General features: G+C 32.8%; 1 protein-coding gene across 6 annotated transcripts in view; it reads left to right on the top strand.

Annotated features, from left to right (window-relative positions):
* Positions 1-19,314, top strand: part of LOC142326661 (uncharacterized) — a 35,562-nt gene extending 16,248 nt beyond the window's left edge. For 2 of the 6 annotated variants that reach the window (XM_075369297.1, XM_075369291.1), the window contains 4 exons: positions 111-260; positions 14,550-14,630; positions 15,775-15,921; positions 17,831-19,304. In XM_075369297.1, the coding sequence (XP_075225412.1) occupies positions 114-260; positions 14,550-14,630; positions 15,775-15,921; positions 17,831-18,670 (1,215 nt within the window). In that variant the 5' untranslated portion in view covers positions 111-113 and the 3' untranslated portion in view covers positions 18,671-19,304. Of the gene's footprint in view, positions 1-110; positions 261-14,549; positions 14,631-15,774; positions 15,922-16,877; positions 16,975-17,830 lie in introns of all 6 variants that reach the window. The other 4 variants (XR_012756840.1, XM_075369276.1, XM_075369285.1 and 1 more) reach the window with 4 other exon arrangements.
* The last annotated feature ends 4,507 nt before the right edge of the window (positions 19,315-23,821 follow it).

The raw sequence follows: 23,821 nt of genomic DNA, 5'->3' as shown, positions 1-23,821 counted from the left end.
TTAAAGAACCTTGGGTGCACTTCTGGAGCTTGATGTTGCCATTTTTTGGTAGCCAAGGTCTATAGCACTTACTGTAAAATAATGAATACTGATGTTTGATAATGTTATAGATAATGGATGATGCAATTCATGAGTCTTGTGAAGATGAAGGTATGTGCTTCAGAGACATAAAATTAGAAATCAAACAGGAGGAAAGTAAAGAAATAGAATGTTTGTTTTTACCTATTAACCAGATGGAGGATTGCATAAAATCTGAGCGTGTAAGTTCTCATATTTCAATTTTTTTAATTTTTTTAAATTTTGATTCTGTGAAATGAACTTTTTTGTGTTATTTTATTAGTAGTACCACAAATTAAGAAAAGAATAGATGCCCTACGTACATGTAAGGAGGTATAATTTGAAATGCTTTCTTAAAGATTCAAGAACTACTGTGGGTATAGCTCCAGTAACTGCATTTTGCTAGCAATATTTATAAATATCTACCCAGTAGTATTCTACTACATCATCAGATCTTAGATATGAATGAATACACTTCCTTAATTATTGTAACATTTACACTTGTTTTTAGAGTGATATGGTGCAACATGCATTCAAGTATGCATATCTGAAACATGCTGAGTAATTTTTTTTATGCAGATTATACTAACTCTCTTCTTGAACTATTTATTACTAGCACTCTTCTCTTGCAACTTAATTTTCTAAATATACAAAAACATATTTTCTCTTATCATATATTTGTATGAATACACCAGAACCCGTAATTTTGTAATGCTTTGCAAGACTCATGTTTTCTGTTCAGTTTATCTCACGACACAGATTCTGTCTAATCATTTTTAACTTTCTGGCTTTACCAATATATATAAAGAATTTAAACAAATGATTATTCATTTGAAACTCTGATAGCTTCTGTTTTAAAATAAGTACATTTTTGCAAAACAAACTTCACATTACTTCTTTTTCTATACTTGGCTCGCTGTGGCATTGGCTGATAAATCTTAATTGCCTGTTTCATAATGATAGTAAAGTACAGAGGGTGATCTTAATATACTCTTCTATCACTTTACATCTAGTTTTTAATTTCATCACATTACTAACATTTTTCTTTAAAAAACTGAAGAAAAGTTCTCTTTTTTGAGTAATTTTTTAAAGTACGATTATATTTAACACTCTTGTGAAAATCACCAGAAAAATTCAAAAATGTGTTCTATGAACTGTTGATAACTAATCCCTTATTATTTTCCTCATTCAGTTTGGAGATTTTTGGACCAATAATTTTTCAGTTATTGGTCATTTAAAGAATTAGAGCTATTTCAGTTAGTAATGGAATGTTTCTTACACATAAGAACGTGTAAGAAAATATTTAGAATAATACAAGGTGATATATCAGGTTTAAAGTGGTATCTGTAAAAAAAATCTTTAATACTGCTATATTAAATATATCACACTAGAGCGTGTTATATACTAACTGTTTTAAGAAAATGATTAGCCGGCAGCTTGTTTTACATGCAGCAGCACACAGTAGTATTTTAAATTCATGTTTAAGTTTGTTAACAATACTGTTGCAATTATCATATCTTTATTAACAAATATCCCTTCATCCTCTCTGTAATTGATATTTTCTTATGTCAAACACTCAGGTTGTCAATTTCAGTTACTATTGTCAGTTACTTACATTTGTCATTTTCAGTTGCTGAGAATGCCAATTCTTTGTGCTATTTTTAATTTCCATGTCCCAAAGAAAGAGAACATAATCAACATTAACTTTTCTGATAACTATAAGCTTGACAAGTCACAATGAAGTACTGTTAAAAATAATGAAAGAGAAGATCTTACTTTATTTCTCAGTCACATTTCTGTTAAGTCCCACAAAATAACAAATTTAATCGTCAAAAAATAAAAATAAAAATGGCTTCCTTTTTTTTCTACTTCAACATAACTTGAAATTAAGCCCTTGTGTATTGCAAAAAAAAAATTCCAAAAATATGTTTTTTAACTGCAATTATTTAGTGATGGGCAGTTGGCAGCACATTGTGTTCTGCATAACCTTCTGTGTAACCACATGTTCTTGTTTTGTTGATATCTTGTTTATTTTTCGTGTTATTGTTATTTGAATGCAATGCATTTAAGTGTTAATAATGATTTTTGTAATGTATGATATTTTTATGATTGAACTATTGTCTCAATGTCGTAGCCGAAAACCCAGTCTTTTGTCTCCTGTTATGATCATCTCCATGAATATTTCATTGTCATTGGCTTGTTCAAGAAGTTGCCGACAAATGTCCACTTGATGTTCTGCTGTTCAGTCATCAAACGAGGAACAAACTTTGCTACAACTTGATGCATGTTCAATTTTTCAGTAAAAATATCACGGCATGATCCAATTGAGATGCTAACCTCTTTTGCAAGTTCTCTGACAATCAATCAGTGATTTGATGCACCAGATCGTTGATTTCCTGAATGTCGGTGTCATCAGGAAGTGAAAGGCCTTCCTGGTTGAGGGTCATCTTCAATTGAGTGATGACCACTTTTAAATCGTGAAAACCATTTGTAACATTGCATACGACCCACAGCATCGTCTCTGTAAACTTGTTTCAAAAGTTGAAACATTTCCGTGAAAGTTTTCCCCAGTTTCACGCAAAATTTTATATTGTATTGTTGCTTCACGAAATTGCATATTACAAAAATCGCTACTAACACTTAAACACGTTTCACTCAAATAACAATAACATGAAGACCAAACAAGATATCAACAATCCAAGTACATATAGTTACACATTAGGTTATGCAGAACACAATGCTGCGAGCCACATGTCACCAAATATCTCTGTTGGCATGTAATTAAAAATGTTCGATTGTTTTCTGAACAGATCTTGTATTTTAAGAGGGAAGGAATCTGGTTTTGTTATTTTGTAATTATATTGTTATTATCATTGATTTTTTTTTCCTTCTGCGTATGACATATTTGTGTACATTTTCTACATGATGTAATTAACAAAATAAAATTAGATGTATTAAAAAAATATTTCAGTGTAATGAATTAAGTGTAAGAAAAGATTGGTAAGTATTATGTATCTCTTCAGATTAATGTATTTTACAAGGACTTAATTTTATGTATTAGCTTATTTTACTTTTTCTTTATTTTTTAATGTTTAAATTATATAATAATAAGTGTAGCTGGTTTATGTAATTGTATAAACTCCTCTAAGTAATAAATTAGCTAGAGGAGTAAAAAGTCACTTTTTGTGAAACAAAATCGATTGTAAAAATGCAAAATTACAAAGTGAAAAATCAATGTATGTAATAATATTTTATCATTGTGCTGCAAAAAGTTACGTAGGTAGGAGATAAGATAATTAATTCACAGTTTATAAAATTTTAGCTTGTATTTAATTTAATAATTATTAACTACGTCTTAGAAAGTGAACTTCAAAACTTATGAAGTTTAAATATTTATAGTTACAAACTTATTAGTTGTTTGTTTTTTCGTATCTATTTTTATTTCTTTATTTGTAATCCTGAAGAAAATTTCAGGTTAAATGAATAAAGCAAGGTTATTTGTTCGATTGGCTATTTTATTATTGAAAGATAGGAAGTATTGCATTTTTTTAGTCATGAAATGTATGTTCTATGTACATATGATGAGAATACAAAGTTTTAAGCAACATTTTTGTTAACGTATAACTTTTGTAATAATTTTAAACATGTTTATTCTTTAATTATACAAAAAGTCGCAGTATACATAAGAAAAGATAACTTTTTGAAGCAGTTATTTATTTAACCTCATATTTTTTTTTTTTTTTATTGAATTATTGTACAAGGGTGGACAAAAAAGTAATGAAACTTGATTTTCTCAGAAAAATTTAGCATGCAAAGTGGCAGTCCAGCATTCATATAAGAACACAGATATGTTTTGTACTTCCCGTATCAATTTCAAGTTGATTGATGAAAGAAGGAATATCTTTTTGCATAATGTGGTAACTGTTAACAAGTCTTGGATGTTCCATTTTGACCCTGAGATGAAACAAGAAATCTCCCAATGGAAGTTAAATTCTTACCACCTCTGAAAAAAGAGAAAGCTGTACACAGTGTGAGTAGAATCATGATGATGAAGGATTTATTTATCAACTTTAGGTACTTACAAGGATGATTGCAAGTGCTCTCTAGTATATCAGTGTGCTGAGGATAATTCTGACTTTGTTCAGAAAAAAATTTAAGAACATCTGTTGCACCTCAATAATGGGCGCCCCCGTGCTGTTCAGATAGTCTGTAAATTTTTGAATGAAAAAGAATTAAAATAGTTCCTCATTCACCATAACAGCCAAAATCTAGCTCCATGTGACTTCTGACTGTTCTCAGAGATGAAGAAGGACCTGAAAAAAGAGTAAAAATTTGAGATGAGAGGTTGGTAAAATCCATGGAGGGGAACAAAGTACGCAAAAGATGGCCTGGATTTCACATTTGAAAAGTGAATCAAGTGGTGAAAAAGTAGTGTGTAAGTAAAACAATCCGTTGTCCTAGATACAGTTCTTACTAGCATCAGTCATTATACAAGTCCTGGTAGTCTTGTATCTGTTTATTCCTTCTTTTATTATATTGTCTCCTTGCCCATTTTTTAAAAATAATAATGAAACAAGTTTTCAATATGTAATATGCCGTTATAATATAAACAAGTTTGAGTTTAACATTTACAGAGTGTGTCATGAAGTTCTCCTGGAACTTTTGTAACCCATTCTACTCATGAAAATAATGGAAAAAGTTCATATAAATATGTCCAAAATGCTTTGTTTGAGGGTTATTGATAATGAAATGTTTCACTTGGATTTCTGCTACCATGGTGAAATGAAGTCGTACTGATATTTTTAGAATGATAATTAAGGGGTAGAATTAATGTTTTCTTTTGGATTTTGAACTGAAAAATTAAATAAAATAGGTCCCAGAAATGTATCTCCAGTAGTTTTTGAGAAATTGGATGAAAACCAATAAATTAGGGTGAAAAAAACTGTTTTTATGTTTAATGATGTACAATAACTTTGCTAAATGGATAATAAACACATAAAACTTTTGAACAAAACTTATTGAGAATTTAATTCTGGACAAATGGTGTAAAATAAGTTGATTAAAGCAAAAAAAATTTTGAAAAAATTGAATTTTACTTAGAAACAGTATACTAGACCAAAGTGCATTATACATGTAGTTTATAATAAATGTTCAAAAATGAGCTCGCAGTTTTCAACACATTTCTTGCCATGCTTCTGTTCTCCTTTTGTTGCCCTTTTTAGTTCTTTAGGGCTTCCTTAAGTTGCTCAGTTGCATCTATAACGCGGACAGTTAATTTCTCACAAGAATATATTTTTGTTTTGTGTACAATATATTTCATCCATCCCCAGACTCAAAAATCTAAAGTAGTTACATCAGGCAATCTTGGTGGCTTGGAATGTGAACCTCCAAGACCGATCCATTTCCCAGGAAAATGATGATTTAAGTAAGTGGAAACAGTACAAGAGAAGTGGGGGGGGGGGGCGTGCCGTTGTGCTGGAAGTATACTTAACATCTAAGTACTAGAGGAACATCTTCAAGCAGTTGCGGCAATTCTTTTGCAAGTAGATGTCGGTATTAAAGTGACCAGGTAATACAAACGGTTCAAACAGATGATTGTGAAGAAGGCCACATACAGATTTAGCATACATTTATGCTAAATCTGTATTGAAAGTTGCCTTCTACTGTTTCATGAGGATTTACTCATGTCCCATGTATGCACATTGCATAAGTCATTGGAGTCTGGACTGGAGATTTTTTCTCAAGACCTTGACAGTCTGTCATTAGATGTCCTGCCAGAATATTTCACTTCTGCGATGGTGGCGGCGGTTGAAGCCACCATTCCTAGAGGCACTGGCTGGGAATGTATATCTGGTTGGTGGTCTCAGAATCTGACAGTAATGAAGTAGTCTGTAAATCGACTCAGAAGGGCTGTGCAACAAGAGGGTGATCCCGATCAGTGTGTGGCCCTAACTGTGAATTACCACAGGAGGGCGGCTAGGTACTTTCATACATTAGATCCTCCAAGCATAATTCATGGCGTGCCTTCATTCAGGAGCAAGGGAATAGAGACCCTTGGACATAAGCGCAGGAAAGATGTCCTCTTGTCAGCTTTGTCGACCCACGAGGATGTTATAATTAATAAGGATCGTGTTCTTAATATTTTGATTAATTATTTGTTCCCAGTGTGTGAGGCGGGAAGTCACAATTTTCGAGACTGACTTACAATCTTCTGAGATCTCTGTGGCAGAGATGTGCCAGGTGATCAGTAGTATGACACGGCACAAGCCCCCCGGATATGATTGTCTTACAGTGGAGCTCCTCATCCAAGCGCTTCCAGTAGTCCTTGGTCCTCTAACTAGAATATATTATAGGTTGCTTTGCGCCAGCCACTTTCCGGCGTGTTGAAAGCATGGAGACTTGGTATTATTGTTCAAAGATGGCGACAAAGATCACTGTTAGTTCTTACCATCCATTAAACTCTTGCCTACAATTGGCAAGGTTTTTGAGAAAGTCCTATATTTGCGTATTAATGTTAGATTGGCCACTGATCGTTTGCTAATGGATAACCAGTATGGTTTCTCACCGGGTGATGGATATAGCTTCCTCTAGTCCATGTAAATATGTATTAGGGATTTTTCTGGACATGTTCGGGGTATTTAATAACTTATGGTGGCCCTCTGCCCTGTTTTAGATGCAGAAGCGTAAGTGTACATGAAATGAATTAGAAATGCTCTCAAGTTATTTCAGCCATCAGACCGTTTCCCTGTGTGATTGCAGCTCGGAGGTTCATAAGACCTTAACTAAAGGATGCCTTCAGGGCAGTGTTTTGAGTCCCTTTCTTTAGATCCATGTTGCTTTTAAGGTTATCATGTCATCGCTTATGCTGACGCGCTGCTACTGATTGAAGGGGATTTGCATAACTAGGTAGAATTCCGAGCTGCTCATGCTTGTGAGACACTCTGACTGTCGAGTTGGCAACATAAGATGATTTTCAGCCCAGAGAAAACCACAATGATGTTGCTTAATGGCTGATTGGCTGCTGCCTAACAAATCCAGGTTTGGATGGCTGGTCTCCCCATTCAGTACGTTAAGGCTCAAAAATACCTGGGTGTTATGCTTGATGAAAATTTTCGGTTCAAGGAACATCTACAGTATGTGGCAAAAAAGGCTGCTGATACTTTTTATGGAATCTTTTATGAATGCTGTTTATGTAATATGGTAGTCATTCATTCCGATTAGGGGTTGAATTACCCTACCATGCGTATCCTCTACAAAGGTGTCAGTGAAGCTATTATGCTGTATGCTGCGCCTGTCTGGGCTCACCACATGGCTTTTAGGTATTACATGGATATTTTGTTGCGGGCCTAGCGACTCCTCTTACTGGCTGTTATAGGCGGTTGTAGAACAGTCTCACAGGAGGCAGTCTGTGTTACAGCTTGATTCAAACCAATTGATATCTTGGCTAATGTGTGTAGGGAATGCTACATTTCCAGGGTAAATAACCTATTGACATCAGAACGAAAGCAGGAGATTGAAGACCGGGACCTTGCGTCTTGGCAGGTCAGGTGGGACAAATCCCAAAGGTCACTATACGCATGGTATATTTTTAGTAGGGTTTGATTTATGTGCAATTGGATGGGTCTCCCCCAATCAGTATATTACACAGTTTCTCTCTTGGCATGTTGCCTTTCAGGCAAGTTTGGCTAGATTTTGTTTGGTGGATTCGAGTCAATGCCCGGATGGTGGAACTGATGATACAAAATACAAAAGAACATGTTCTCTACGTCTGTCCCCGATACAAGATCAAACATTCACGAGCTGTTAGAGAGCTTGAGAGAATACATTCCTTTCTGGATCTCCGTATTAACTGGATGATCCATGAGAAGTGATCTATAGTGGCTGGTTTTTTAGCTCCCTTGCGGTGTGTAGGTTTGCAGAGGGAGTTTAATTGATGTACTCAATCGTGGTAGGATCCCAGGTGGCTAGGGTTCCGGGCTAGACATTAGATTGGTTGGAGGTAGGCGCATTGGCATCATGCCAAGGTTATATTGGTGTTGTTTGTGATTTGATTTGGTGCTCCTGCTGTAGGGGTGGCTGCACCAACGGGGCATGGTGCGACCAGAGGTGTGGCTTCCTTCCACCGGTGGCAGTCCTGATCATGTCTTGATAATGCCATGCGAGACTCCATGATGGGACCAGGTGGTGGTGCGGGGTTTGTCCCCGGCTCCTGCATGGAACGGAATGAGGTTACGTTCCCCTTGTTAGGTGACCTAAATTGGTCAACTTATTTGGGTGTAGGTCTGAATTTCTATGTTGCATAAGACATCATTTTGATTGGTTTGATTGTAGCACTGATTTACTTTTAAACTCTTTAATTTTCTAGGCATTCACAGTCACCAATGGTGACTGTGAATTGGTGACTGTCACCAATGGCGGGGTTCACGCTTCTGTGGTTTTGGTTAGTTAGTTTGAGGGAATCATGTTAGGTTGGATGTGAAGATGTCCATTTGAGGCCTATGTGAAGGCAAAATTTGATTTGTATTTTACTGATGCAAATGTCTGCCGAAGCATTTACATCGGTGGCATCCCGACCAAGGACTGGCTGATGACTGAGTGATGTAATCAGTTAGAGGGTCTAAAGACGACCTACGGTAAAGTCCCTCAGGACTCAGAACAGAGGGGGTGGTGTGGTGACCGGTAACATTACAAGGTGGGTGTCTTCCCTCCTATGGAGTTGGGATGCATAAGTCATTAATGCCATCTTAAGTGAAATTTGCCTTATTGGTAAACAAAACATACTTGTAGAGTTGTTATTTGTATTCCACCAGTTGCAGAACTCCAAGTGAACGGACTGTCCCCTGGGTATAGATGTTTCACTGACTGTTTATGATAAGGATAAAACTTGTTTTGTTTAAGTGTCCTTCAAACCATTGAATACGAAATGCCAATCTGCTAAGAAATATGCTGTGTACTGATGCCTGGACTGTACTGAACTGAATCATTAATAATTTCATTAATAACAGCATCGTGCTGGACAGATCGTTTATAGCTGGTACGAACGAATACAAAGTAGTGAACCTGTTTCCTGAAGATTGCAAAAAGTCCTGCTAATTGTTTTGGGATCTGGATTGCAATTTGGAAAACATTTCTTTTTTTACTGCAACAGCTGTAGCAGCACCATTACACACCCAAAATGAATACCATATCAGCATATTCCTCTGTTGTAAAAAAGAATGGCATTACTTCAGTGGCAAACTGAACATGTTCACAGAAAACCTTTGCTGACTACAGCAAAGTTCACAATAACCGATATATTTAATGTATCTTATTGAATGATTTACACACTAATACAATATTGCTCATTGTTGGTCAGCTGTTCTTATTTTTTGCCAATTTTGAATTAATAATTATTTACTGTATTTCTGCAATTAATGAAAACATTATTTTGTAAGTAATTTTTGTTTATTTATTTTTATTTTACAGTTAATGGTTGTGTAATTTCAATTTTTTTTTTAACATTAAATTTTGCTTTTACAAATCTTTCACACACCAAAAAGGAGTTTGGATTTTTTTACATTAAATAAGTATTTTTTTGACAAATGTAAAATATAATGTTTCAAAATGAAATTTAAATCTTTCTAACTTATCTTGGTTTTATTCAATTTATCTTGCACCATTTTGCCCAGAATTAAATTCTTTACAAAGTGTTGTTTAAAAGTTTTATCTATTTATTACCTATTTAACAAAATTATTTTACATCATTCATAAATAAATAACGTCTCAAATAAAACTAGTAAATGTTACTCACTCTGTGGCCTAAAATAAAAACATTGAATCACTTGATTATACCTCTGAATGGAGTGAATGTGTATTACTTTGCAAAGCTTAGAAAAAGCTCAGGATGGGATTGAATAGCTGGATTGGCAGGAAGGACAAGGAATCTCACCATAAACACTTCCATGCATGCACTTGAGTAAAGTGAACTTGTTTGTATTGTGAACCATGACTGAAAACATGTGTGTTATTGGGTAAAGTTGTTGGTTGACTGCCTATGAAAAGTCACAGATTTCTAAAACTTTATTTTATTTGATGCCAACCTAAAAATTGAATGTGCCTTGAAATAATGGCAATTTATGCTAGAGTTGCTAACCAAGAAATGGAAACAGAATTTACTTTTGGATAAATGAAATGTTGTCTGAAACTTTAAAAAAATATATAACAGGTGGTAAGACATGGGTGGTGTAGTTATGGTGTAGAAGTTAGGGCAAAATTATTGCAGAGAGGGAAATTTGTCACTTTGACCAAAAAATAGTGCGAAAACGTCATTCCAAAACTGAGGTTATGTTGCCTTCATATTTCTGTTGTTCATCAGACAATAAGGTCTTATTTATGGTAATACAGAGTTTGTGATTGGCGATGAGAAAGAAACAATTGGAGGCATGAGGCAGCAATTGGTGCTGCAGTCGTGTGCTATTCCTTATTAATGAGTTTATGGCAAACTACACTACAGCTGTTATTCCATAATCTTCTTACTTTCCAGAATTTTAAGTTCTCTAAAGTTTAAATTATATTCTGTTAAGAAGTCTTCTATAGATTTCCTATTAAATTAAAGTCATTCTTACAAACTGCCACTTTAAAAAAAAAGCCTAGAAATTTAAGAAAGGTGCTATCAAACTTTGTAGTACAAACAGCAAGCTTACCAATGCTGAGAGAACTGTGTAATGTTGCAACAAGTACTTTGAAGGAGTAAGGTGGAGTAATGTGTTAATTACTAAACAGATTTTTATTTAAAAGATAGCTTAGTTTTTTATGGTTAGCCTTTGTACAGGTAATACAATAAAGAAAGACATAAAACAATAAAAAAAATAACTGACATTGTCTTTTGTAGTATGTGTGTTGTGATTGAAGGTTTAGTACAGATAAAAGAGGAGAATACCATTAAACCAGATGGCCTAAAGGATGATATTTAATGTTGCGTATTACATCTTATGAAGATAATTTTAAAAAAATATAAAAAAATAACTACATTCACTTGTTCTGATAGTTAAACATAAGCATTCTTAACAAACTACTGTAATTACGTTTGAGAAAATAATGGAAGCATGAAACAGCACAATTTACAGTATATGAAGATAAAATAAACCAGGTAATAACAATGAATCAAAACAGAAAGAGAGCATCAGAGCATGCAGCACAGCTTATAGTTAGTGAATCCAAACATCAAGCAAGTTTGTTGTTTTGAACTGATACACTATTGAATGAGCTGCACTCCACGTGCTGCTTCTACTGTATTCAAATTGTAACAGTGTAATTGAACATGGAAGTAAATTGTGTGGTGAGAGATAAATGGCCAGAATGGGTGCACATTGCACATATTAGAACAGCCTAATACACAATTTATTTGTTTTTTTTTGTCTTCAGTCATTTGACTGGTTTGATGCAGCTCTCCAAGATTCCCTATCTAGTGCTAGTCGTTTCATTTCAGTATACCCTCTACATCCTACATCCCTAACAATTTGTTTTACATATTCCAAACGTGGCCTGCCTACACAATTTTTTCCTTCTACCTGTCCTTCCAATATTAAAGCGACTATTCCAGGATGCCTTAGTATGTGGCCTATAAGTCTGTCTCTTCTTTTAACTATATTTTTCCAAATGCTTCTTTCTTTATCTATTTGCCGCAATACCTCTTTATTTGTCACTTTATCCACCCATCTGATTTTTAACATTCTCCTATAGCACCACATTTTAAAAGCTTCTAATCTTTTCTTCTCAGATACTCCGATTGCCCCAAGTTTCACTTCCATATAAAGCGACACTCCAAACATATACCTTCAAAAATCTTTTCCTGACATTTAAATTAATTTTTGATGTAAACAAATTATATTTCTTACTGAAGGCTCATTTCGCTTGTGCTATTCGGCATTTTATATCGCTCCTGCTTCGTCCATCTTTAGTAATTCTACTTCCCAAATAACAAAATTCTTCTACCTCCATAATCTTTTCTCCTCCTATTTTCACATTCAGTGGTCTATCTTTGTTATTTCTACTACATTTCATTACTTTACATTTATTTGTATATAATCTATTATATACATGTTGTTCAACTAAAAAAAGGCTCCCATCATTTAGTTAGTCTACAAATAATAGTCTACTGGCAAACACTTAGATAATAATTTACAGAAGGTGTTGAAAATTACGTCCATCCATTTCTTGTCAAGCACTTGTCAACATGTTTGATCGTGTTCCTGGCTACTGTTGTTAGCTGTAACCTGTCTATTTCTTGATTGCAGTAGTAATGTTTGTCTTCAATTCCTGCAGGGTGTGTGGATTGCTCCTTTAAACAATTTATTTTAAGTAAGCCCACAGAAAGAAGTCTAATTAGAAGAATAATCAGATCTGAGGATCTTGGTGGCCACAATCCTTTAAAAATGACTTTTCTACTGACGAATTCCTTCTTCCACTGAGTGGCATCTTCGTAGTTAAGTGAGTTGTGTGTCAAGTGGTACTGTCCTGTTGCAACCAGCAGTCATTCTCATCCTCTTGTAGTAAGACTATGAACTGTTGCATAATTTCATGGTTAACAGCAGCATCCACAATTTTTTCAAAAAATAAGGGTCCTATTATTCGTCATCTTGAAACTGTGAACTATATGCTATTTTTTATGGGTATAGGGGGGATTTAAAGAAAATGTGCCGGTTTTCAGTACCCAGGTCTAGCAGTTATGATTATTGACAAACCTACCAAGGTGAAACGTGCTTCATCTGTGAAAAACTATCTAAAATGCCAGTATTGCCTCCAATGAAGTTTTTGAACCATTGACATGAAGTTCATGAACCCTTTTAGCATAATCAGCATTAGTTAGCTCATGCCTGCATTAGATATGGATTACATATCAGCATTCTTGCTGCGGTGTGGGTTGAACCTAGTGAAAAGTTATTTTCCTGGCTTAGTCTCCACAAGGATTTATGAGGAGATCTTATAACTGCTGTTTTAATGTACTGTATGACCTGCTTTGTTAAAACTGAAATGTGTCTGGCACATTTCTGGTTTAACACTGAACCTGTTGCACAAAATTTTTTAACCAACTTTTGAATAATATTTTTTTTGGTGCTTCCTTTACAAATTTCTCCCTGGACTTCTGCCAACACATATGAGATTTCATCTCTAAATAAGTTTCCATCACAAAAACATGTTCTTCAACAGTCGCATTTTAACAAACAACACATGATTATACAACATTGTTCAAAAGCCAGTGCTCAACACAGACTGGCAATACTCAAATATACAGGGAATAAACAATCCTCCCGCTCCAGTTCCAGTACTACCAACATCTTCCACATTATTTTACCCATCTCGCACCAATGTATGCATGTTAACAAAAATATGCATTTCGTATAAGCTACTGAGTAATAGGGCCTCTGTTAAACACCTTGCATATATATAAGGTGTTATACTACACCATGTTATAAGTTGTATAACATGGTGTAGTCATATATATATATATATATATATATTTTCACATGCACGCACACCCACACATCTTAGGTTTATATATATATATAAAATACTGGCTAAAGAATAACTATTAATAAGCAAAATAGCATTAGAATTTTTATAACTATCAATGAAATACAGAAGAAACATTCATTTTTATAAAGTAGCAGCATGAACAAATAAAAAATTAAATACAGTGATTAATAATAATAAATCTGTTGTAAAAAATCTATAACAAAGCATTATATATAAAATAAAATGTGGCATCAATAATTGTGATAAATTTGATATAAGTATGACTAATAGGGCAATTAAAAAGCAATTTCAAGAACATACAAGCATACAAATATGAAAAACAAAAGTCTAATTATGCAGATTGCATACACGAAAATAAACACAAGCTCAAAATTAGAAGATTCATCATTACTAGACATAAACAATAATAAATCAATAATCTGAACTCTTGAAAAAATACATAAAACAAAAAAAAATAATATAAATGAACTAGTAAATTTTGATAATGATGAATGTATCAAATTTATTATTATTTAATATATATATTAGATTTATTTATTATTTAACTAAGTAATTTGGTTTAATTTATAAGTATTCATAGTAGTACCACCATATGTCAGTAGCAGTAGTCTTATAAACTATTATTAGATTGTAAATTGCCCATTGACTCGGTATCTAAAATTTTTAATAATAGACAGTTTTATGTTTGTTCACCTGATGAAACAGTGTGCACTGTGAAAATGTTCATGAAATTTAAAAAGGAAAAAAACAGTAAGTGTTTCTCTCTATTTGATTGCTAGTTATAAGGATTAAATAAAAAAAGTAGATAAGTCTATTTTACGAAACATTTTACATGTTAAGAAAGACCTCCTTCCCTTTATAATTGGTTTTTAAAGTAATCATTATTATTTTAATTTTTTTCCATAAAGTCGATATGTTTTTATGATAAGTCAGCAATAATAATTGGGTTGAAATTGAAATTGTTTTTTCTGTTACAGACTACAGATGAACCAGTTAGCGATTCATGTGTAGATGAAGATCCATTGAGAAGTGACATTAAAGTTGAAATCAAACAGGAGGTACAAACTTTGCTGCTACTCAATGCATGTTCAGTTTTTCAGTCAAAATTTCATGGCATGATCCAATTGCTAACCTCTTCTGCAAGTTCTCTGACAGTCAATTGGTGATTTGTACCCATCAGATCATTGGTTTTCTGAACATGGGTGTCATCAGTTGAAGTCGAAGGCCTTGTTCGAGGGTAATCTTCAATTGACTGACAACCACTTTTAAATTGTGAAAACCATTTGTAACATTGCATACAACTCAGAGCATCATCTCCATAAATTTGTTTTAAAAGTTGAAATGTTTCTGTGAAAGTTCTCTCCAGTTTCAAGCAAAATTTTACATTGTATCATAGCTCCTGAATATTACATTACAAAAATCGCTACTAACACTTAAACACGTTACTTTCAAATAATAACACAAAAACTAAATGAGAAATCAACAGTCCAAGAACATGTGGTTACAGTTGAGGTTATGCGGAACACAATGCTGCCAACCACTCATCACTAAATATCTTTGTTAAAGCATAATTAAAGTGTTTGTTTATTTTCTGAACAGAGCTATAAAGTTATGAATATTTTGATTTCACTAATTTAGTTTGTCATAAAGATTTTGGGCATCCTATACATTTATTTTGTTCAAAACATATTAAAATCCTTAATCAGTAGTTGGTAAATATTTAGTATATTCTGGGAAAAGTTTGTGAACAATTCCATATAGCTAGAAAATATTTATGAAGTACTTATTAGAAAAGAGTTTTTATTTTTTAACACAATTTCTACCAAATTGATATACTTATTCTGTTATTTTATCAGGTCTCTAAAGCTTTTGCAAAAACTCTTTTTGGTTAACAAAAAACACAATAGCAGTTAATCTTCCAATGAAGATTCTCTAACTGTCGCCATTTTTACATTTTTTGTGTGTATTTGCTACTTAGTGATTAGTAACTGATTATCAAATAATGAAACCGTTGAAAATACTCATTATTGTTTTCAGCCATATTATGTAAGTTTGTGACTTAGTAACTGCCTTTCCTTCATAATTGTTTTTTAAAGCAATCATTACCATTTAGATTTTTTTCATAAGTTTGATGTGTTTTTATAATCAGTTAAGTCAGCAATAATAATTTGCATTAAATTGAAATTGTTTTTTCTGTTGCAGACTACAGAAGAACCAGTTTATTCATGTGCAGATGAAGATCCATTGAGAAGTGACATTAAAATTGAAATCAAACAGGAGGAAAATAAGGAAGCAAATTGTTTGTTGGAAGCTGGTGACCGTTTGAAAACTTTTATGACTTTTGAGCATGTATGTCTTTAGTTAAGTTATTCATAATCTATTTTCCTTCAATCAGTTTTGTAGGTGAAATATCCCTTGTGATTTATTATTATAATGATCGCCACTTTTGATTGTCACAAGCTGGACTTGACAGTTTAAATTTTTCACTACTTCACAAAATTTAGAAAAGAAATATTGTTAAAATGAATTAAATAACTGTCATATTTTTAGATATTAGTTCACATATATTACATTAAAAATTGAAAAAAAAATGTTATGTAAAAATTCTTTTATTTTAGCGAGTTTTAAATTGAATTCTATTATTATTTTCCTGAATTGAATCCTGAGTAACTAAATATAAAAAAAACTGTTCGTTTTGTCAAGTTAGGTGGGTAGGGTTTGGGTCTTGCAAAAAAATATATTAATTCTAAGATTTGAATTACAATTGGAGACAATGTCATGCCAACAATTTTCTTTAAAATCAGATTGGCTGTTTTTGAATTTTATAAGGGCCAACAAACGTTTGAAGATAATGGAATTAGTTGGTGTAAAATCCTTATAGCACTAGTTCCTGTTTTATTTTATATCAGAATTTTACCATTTTTAAATTGAAGGTATTGGATATTAATTGTTATACTTAAAGACCTTAATACTTAAAGACCCCTACAATGTTCCTTTTTCCTCTTCAAAAACCTTATCTTAAAAACAGAAATTTTTGTACATTATGTGTTTGAAAATGAAAGTGTCTGTAATTAATGTTTGACCATTTTTTTGTTTTTTCTTTTATAAAAATAAGTTTGATTTATGATAAATGTGCTTCAGATTCTTTATGTTGCCTCATTGATTTTTTTTTTTTATTCTGTAAAATGTTGATGTAATACACTAGTTTACAGTAAATATTGTTTCTGTTTGAACACACATACAATTTTTTTTTATTGATTCATTGGATTTTCTTTAAAAAAAAGGATTATATGTATGATTTTTAGCTGGAAAAATTTAATAAACATTCGCCTGGTAGATCATCATAGTGAAGAAAAAGTCATGATTGATCTTGTATTAATCAAGCCATACAACAGAAAGTAGGTAAATGTTATTGATCAAATGAAAATATAATAACTTAATATAGTAATTTTTAATGAGAATATGATAAATTGTGTGAACTGTAAAACTCGCTAATTCTATAAAAAAAAGTTCTTAAAAGAAATATGCAACTCTTCAGAGAAAGAAATAAATAAAAAAATTGATTCAATAAATCTTATTAAGAATACAATAAAAAAATACTCAACATAACTCTCTTTCACTCATACTTAATCTAATATTAAAATATATGCTAATGCTTATTTCTAATAAACATTATTCTAATATTTATTTTGTGCTATATATTAATTAATTGTGCTATACAAAATATTAATTTATAAATAACAACTTTACCTTTTCTACTTAATAATTCCAACATTGGCTAACAAAAATTTATCTGAGCAATTTTATATATAATTATTATTGCCAAAGTTTAATTTTTCACTCAGAAAATGCAATCTTTAGGGGAACGTACATGAAAATTTACATAAAATCTATGAAATGATTACATATTACAAACAAGAGCATAAGGTAAAGAAGCTTAGGACTATGGTTTTTTTTTTGTCAAAAAAGGTCTGTTGCTTGTAGAATTTAGTGTCCAGAACTACTGTGAATGCAGATACATATTGTGAAATGTTAAAGAAATCCTAGAAGAGCTATAATAAATAAATGACATGGGATGCTGTACTTTAGGATTTTGTTTTGTTGAAGGTGGCAATGTAGAAAAATAGTAAAAATATACATTTATGTGTAAGCAATAAAGTTAGTTCACATTTTTCAGTTACGTTTTTATTTCAAAACAGATTTTACTTTATAAACATGCCTCATAATTATTTTAATACACATATGTTATTTTTTACAGGGTCTTGGTTTAGAAACAATCGAGGAAACCATAGAGGAGCATCTACCCATAGAAGATTGTCCCAATAAAAATATTTGTAATAGTGAAAAGTTATTTAAAAATACTAGTAATTTAAATAGACACCTTTCTATTCGTTCTGGTGAGAAAAGATTTGTATGTAATGTTTGCCAAAAGTCTTTTAATCAGAGTAGTCATTTAGAATCACACCTTTCTAGTCATATGGGTGAGAGAAAATTCTCATGTAATTTTTGTGAGAAATCTTTTTATCAGAATAGTCATTTAAAGTCACATCTTTCTATTCATACTGGTGAGAAAAGATTCATATGCAATATTTGTCAAAAGTCTTTTAATCGGAATAATCGTTTGCAGTCTCACCTTTTAACTCATTCTGGTGAAAAGAAGTTCTCATGTAAATTTTGTCAAAAGTCTTTTTATAGGAATGATTATTTACAAAAACACATTAATATTCATACCAGTGAGAGAAAATTCTCATGTAATTTTTGTGAGAAATCTTTTTATCAGAATAGTCATTTAAAGTTACATCTTTCTATTCATACTGGTGAGAAAAGATTCATGTGCAATATTTGTCAAAAGTCTTTTAATCGAAATAGTCGTTTGATGGCACATCTTTCTGCTCACTCTGGTGAGAAGAAATTCACATGTAAATTGTGTCAAAAATCATTTTGTAGGAAAGATTACTTAACAAGACACTTTACTATTCACTCTGGTGAGAAAAAATTCTCTTGTATTTTTTGTCAAAAATCTTTTGGTAGAAAAGATACATTGGAAAAACATATTACTATTCATACAACAGGACATTCTTTGGAAATATCTACGTAAGATGTATTTTCAAAAATATAAGCAGAAATCATTTTATATAGTTATAAAATTACTTTGAGGCTGTAATGATGAATTAAAGGCATGCAAAATGTACAAAGAAAATTGATGTAATTAGAATTAAATTAAATTATTTAATTTAAGATTGCAGGGATGTTATGAAAATTCTAGTGTATTAAAGTTATATTCACATTAAAAATGAAACATGTATATTTTTATAGAAGTTTATTTTTAATTTTTGTATTATGTAGATGAATAAATAAATTAAATTTGTTGTCAAAATAAACTGTAATCAATCATTTGACATCATAAATCAGTGGTTTAGGTCAGTATATTAGTATAGTAAGATCTCAGAAAAACTTACGAGAAAAGTATATTTTATGGTGTAAAATAATGTGAAAAATGAGATAAGTATTCAACACTAATTTGTAGTATAATTTTATAACTGTCTTGTTTAACTGCACTTGATATAAATTAAATAGCATTTTATACATTTTTTAAGATTTTTTTAGTTACCATTTATAAGTAAAAATGGTACCATTTTAAATAGTAGATAACTGGTATTCAGTATTGTTTTCTTTCTACATAACTTTCAATAAAAACATAAAATTGAAAATAAAATTATAATTTTATTGTGTATTAAATATTACTCAGTATAATAACATTTAATAGCATTTAAAAATTGATTATTTGTGTACTATCATGCAAAAAAAATATTGTAAATCATGTTACTAAGTAAAATTAATATTCACATGTTAATTATAAAAACAAATTTACTTATCCTTTTTATCTTTTTTTTGTTACAACTGTTGTATTATTTGGCTTTGAATCCCATTTTTAAAACAATTTTATAATAATACAGTAATGAACCTTAGTAAACATGGTACTTTACATTAAAAATAAAAAAGAAACAGCTGTTTCTTTTTTTCTTATTAATGACCATCCTGTCAGGAAAGATCAATTTATAGTCGATTCACATTAACCGGAATGTCACTGTCCCATCACAGACGGGCACCGTCATGTCAAAGTATTTCGCAATGCATTTTGAATGAGGCCATTCGCACTGGGAGGAAACATCACCATCAGGCACTGTCAAGTGAAAGAATCTTGGGAAGAATAGTTTGACGTGACTGTGCCGGCTGGCTAGTGTGAACATGGGACCGGACAGTCACAGTCTAGGTTAGCTCTGAATTGGCAGCTTGTGTCTGTGGGAGTCACATTGAATTATAGTGCTCATTATTATTTCATATTTTTGAGATATGGATGATGAAATACTTGTCAAAAAAGTTTGGGAATATGAGGAGCTATATAACATGGCATACAAAAAATATTTAGACAATACCCGTAAAGATAAAATTTGGAACCAGATAGGAAAATAATTAAATACAACATGTAAGATACATGTTTATTTATTTTTCAAATTTATTTTTTTTTCATTTATTTTTCAAATAAAATATTTAATCTAGAGCTTATAATTATTGAGCGTGAAGTATATTTTAATTAGGTAGATTATACAAATATATAATATAAAAATATTATACAAATATATACATATATAAATAGAAATTATACAAATATGAATTTGACATTGTAAACAAAAAATTATTGCCACTGAACTGCACTACTAACAGAATTGAAAAACTTTGTATACATTTCTCGTACATTAAAAGCAGAACTATGGGCATTTCCACCTTGCCGAGGTAGCTCAGCCGAATTTGGTTCGCCCTCTGGGGGTTCCCAATGCTGAGCTAAAATCTTGTCTCTAATATAATTATGCAAAACGCAGTTTGCCAATATTATGTAAACGTTCTCAGGCAATGCTTTTATGCTTCTGAAAAATATTCAAAATTTCTGAACTGAATTTCCAAAAACATTTTCTGAAACTTGTCTGGCTCAAGATAGTCTGTAAATAAAAATGTATTTCTCTGAATTCCTAGTTAGGGCAGATCCTGGGTAAGGTCTAAGCGGGTAGGTTTTCAGAGAAAATACTTCATCTCCTACAATTACAAAAGTACTTGAGTGTCTGGAAGATTTTTATCTTCTGGTACATTTATATTATTTTTTTCAAATGCTTTTCCAAAATTAAATTTGAATATATCCCACTGTCACTATTTTTACCATACAACCCAACATCAACAGCAATGAATTTGTAATTTGCAATTTGTTTTTTTTTTTTTTTGTAATTAGTAATTTGTAATTTACTAGCCAAAGCTAGTAAGACTATTGAAAAAGTTTGTTTATAATTATAAAATTGTGAGCCACTGCTAGGAGGAGCAAAAATTTCAACATGTTTGCCGTCTAGCGCTCCCAAACAATTCAGAACGTTCCATATCTTACAGAACTCATCAGAAATCCTGTTCCAGTCTGTTTCTTTTGGCGTCAGCATAACTTCTGGCATCAATTGATCCACTATAGCTTTACAGACTTCTTTAACTATATAATGCACTGTAGAATTTCTTAATTGATTACTAAACGAGATGTAAAGATTGATAGGGGGACATTCAGGCCCCTGGCTGCTCATAACTTGCTGCAGGTAGTTTTAGATTCATGGGCTTACCATCAGAGTGGTAGATAAGACGGTGAGCAAGTAGGTAGATATGTTATTGAACCTAAGATTTAATTGGTGAAAATGTCTCTATCAGAATTTAGCAAGAGATCAGGAGAAGGCCCAAGCGAGGTAGGAATGAAGAGGTCATCGAGAGGAAGATGGATGGTGCGTCCACCTCCTCTGAAAGTCAGGAGGGTACATCCTAGTATTTAATGTTGACTTGATTGGCGATTTCATGAATGCAAGGGGCAGACCAGATAGTTCTCTCCCTTTGGTTAAAACAATGGTGGATAGGTTAGACCACCTGGAGAACCCATGAAGCACCTGAGTGGGAATTTGAAAAACTGTGGAGCCTAGACTTGTTGAGTTTAAGGCTGTTATGGCTTCAGCAAAGGATTTTAGACGTTGGCCTCAAGGCCAAAAGAAGTTAAGAGGTTGTTGTTAAGGAGACACTTTCAGTCCTTGTTTGGGTGGAGTGGAAATGCTGTGCCAAAGTATTAAAAGATAAGTGAGGGCCAGCTTGCCCTATAAATAGCTGGGGGGTTATTTTTGTTCAGAAAGAAGGGCTTCACAAAAACACAGAAATTAGGGAGGATTTTCAGGTTTGATAACAAAGAAATGGTGTGAGTGATTTCAGAAAAGCTATCCATCAAAAAGATGGATGTTAAGGTTGATATACAGTTGGAGGACCTGGCAGACAAATTTTCACTGATGCTGCTGAGAATTCAATGCCCAATAGTATGGGTTGAGAGAGAGAGAATTGTTGTTTCATGGGCTAGGGAGCTGTCTCCATTGAAGCAAACTGTGAACTGTATTAGGTAAGCTGCTCAATTTGAGGGTGACTCGATGGGCGAGTGGTATTAATAACTGATTATTGCAGGCAGAGGTCTCAGTATTTTCATAAAGTTAGAAAATAAAAAAGATTCTCGGCATTCCTGTTGTAGAGAGCAAGGATATAAAGACCTGTGGGGGAGTTGTGTATAGAGTCTTAGGGCTTAAGCATAACTAAGACATTCTTCTGTTGGCTCTCTTAACCCAGGAAGGTGTAGTTTCTGACAAAGCTGAAATTTTGAATATTTTGTTGAACGATCTCTTGCCAGATAATGTTGAAACCAATGAAATCTCATATCTGTGAGTTCAAGAGCAAGTTGCTAACTACCATTCTGATATTAGAAATTACAGAGCCACTGAGGTATGTCAGGGGATTTGTAGTTCTGGCAAGAATAAAGCTCAGAGTTTTGAATGAATTGTGGTGGAGTTCCTTGTCTTGGTACTTTGACTAGGATCTGTAATAGGGTGCTCTTTGCTGGTTACTTTCTTTGCAGAAAAGGTATTCTTAAACCTCTATTTAAAGTGGAGATAAGAACCCCACCATGAGGTCTTCTTATAGATCTAAGATGCAATGGCCAGGAATTGAAAAAGGTTCTGTACCTTTTTATTAATGATAACAATTCAAGGAAATTGTTGATGGATGATCAATTTGGTCTTCGCCCAGGCCAGAACATAGAGAATGTTATTCTAAAGGTTATGGATATTGTCTCATATGTTGAGTTTCTATATGTTTTAGCTCTTTGTGGGTATATTCAGGGCTTTTAATAATCTGTTGTGGCCCTCTGCTCTGTTTCAGTTTCACAAGTATTGTTGCATGTGAGATGAGATCAACGTACTATTCAGCAGTTATTTCAGCAATCAAGTCATCATTCTTTATGATGGTGGTTTAGAGGTAAGATAGTATCCAAAAATTGTCCGCAAGGCTGTTAACTCCTTTGCTCTGGGTTGTTGAATTCAGTTGTTTGATGCAGCCAAAATTACCCAATGGGTTCACATCATTGCTTATGCAGATGATGGGCTTCTACTGGTTAATTCGAAGAGTGAGATTGAGTTCAGGGCAGCCCAGGCTTGTAAGATACTACAGTTGAGACATCAACAACATCAAGATGGTGTTCAGTCCAAAAAAAACCTGACTGATGTTATAGATCGATTAGCCGATACATTATGAGCTTGTGTATTGATGGCAGGTAATCCAGTTAGGTATGTTCCTCTTTACAAGTATCTAGGTGTTATTCTTGAAGAGAATTTTTGATTTAATAAGCACTTTCAATCCACTGCCAAAAAGGCATGTGATGTTTTCTTTTGTCCATGGAGTGGTCCATCCTGATTGAGGTTTAAATTTCAGAATCATGTGTATTGTTTATAAAGGTATCGGTGAGGCTTTAATGCTGTATGCCACACTTGTCTGGGCTCAGTAAATGAGGTATAAAAGTTACAGGATATTTTGTTAAGAACCCAGCGTCTCTTACTACTTCAGTGATTAGTGGCTATAGAACTATGACACAAGGGAGTCCTTGTTATTGCAGGTATTAAGCCTATTGATATCCTCACAACTGAGGGCAAATTATGATATGCCAAAAATAAAGGCCAACTCATTTCCGAGCACATGCAAGAAATAGAGAACAAGCTATCCATTCATGGCACATCAGATGAAATGAATCTTCTGATGACCGTCTCACGCATGGTATTCTCCCAGATGTGAAAGGTTTACAAGTTGCTAAGTGGGTTCCCAATCTGCATGCTACTCAGCTTCTTTCTGGACATGTTGTTTTTAG

The sequence above is a fragment of the Lycorma delicatula genome, chromosome 1 (genome assembly GCF_047948215.1).
Source record: "Lycorma delicatula isolate Av1 chromosome 1, ASM4794821v1, whole genome shotgun sequence".
In the NCBI taxonomy this organism is placed as follows: Eukaryota; Metazoa; Arthropoda; class Insecta; order Hemiptera; family Fulgoridae; genus Lycorma; species Lycorma delicatula.
Note: the sequence above shows the minus strand (reverse complement) of the source record. Positions and strands in the feature narration are given on the sequence as shown.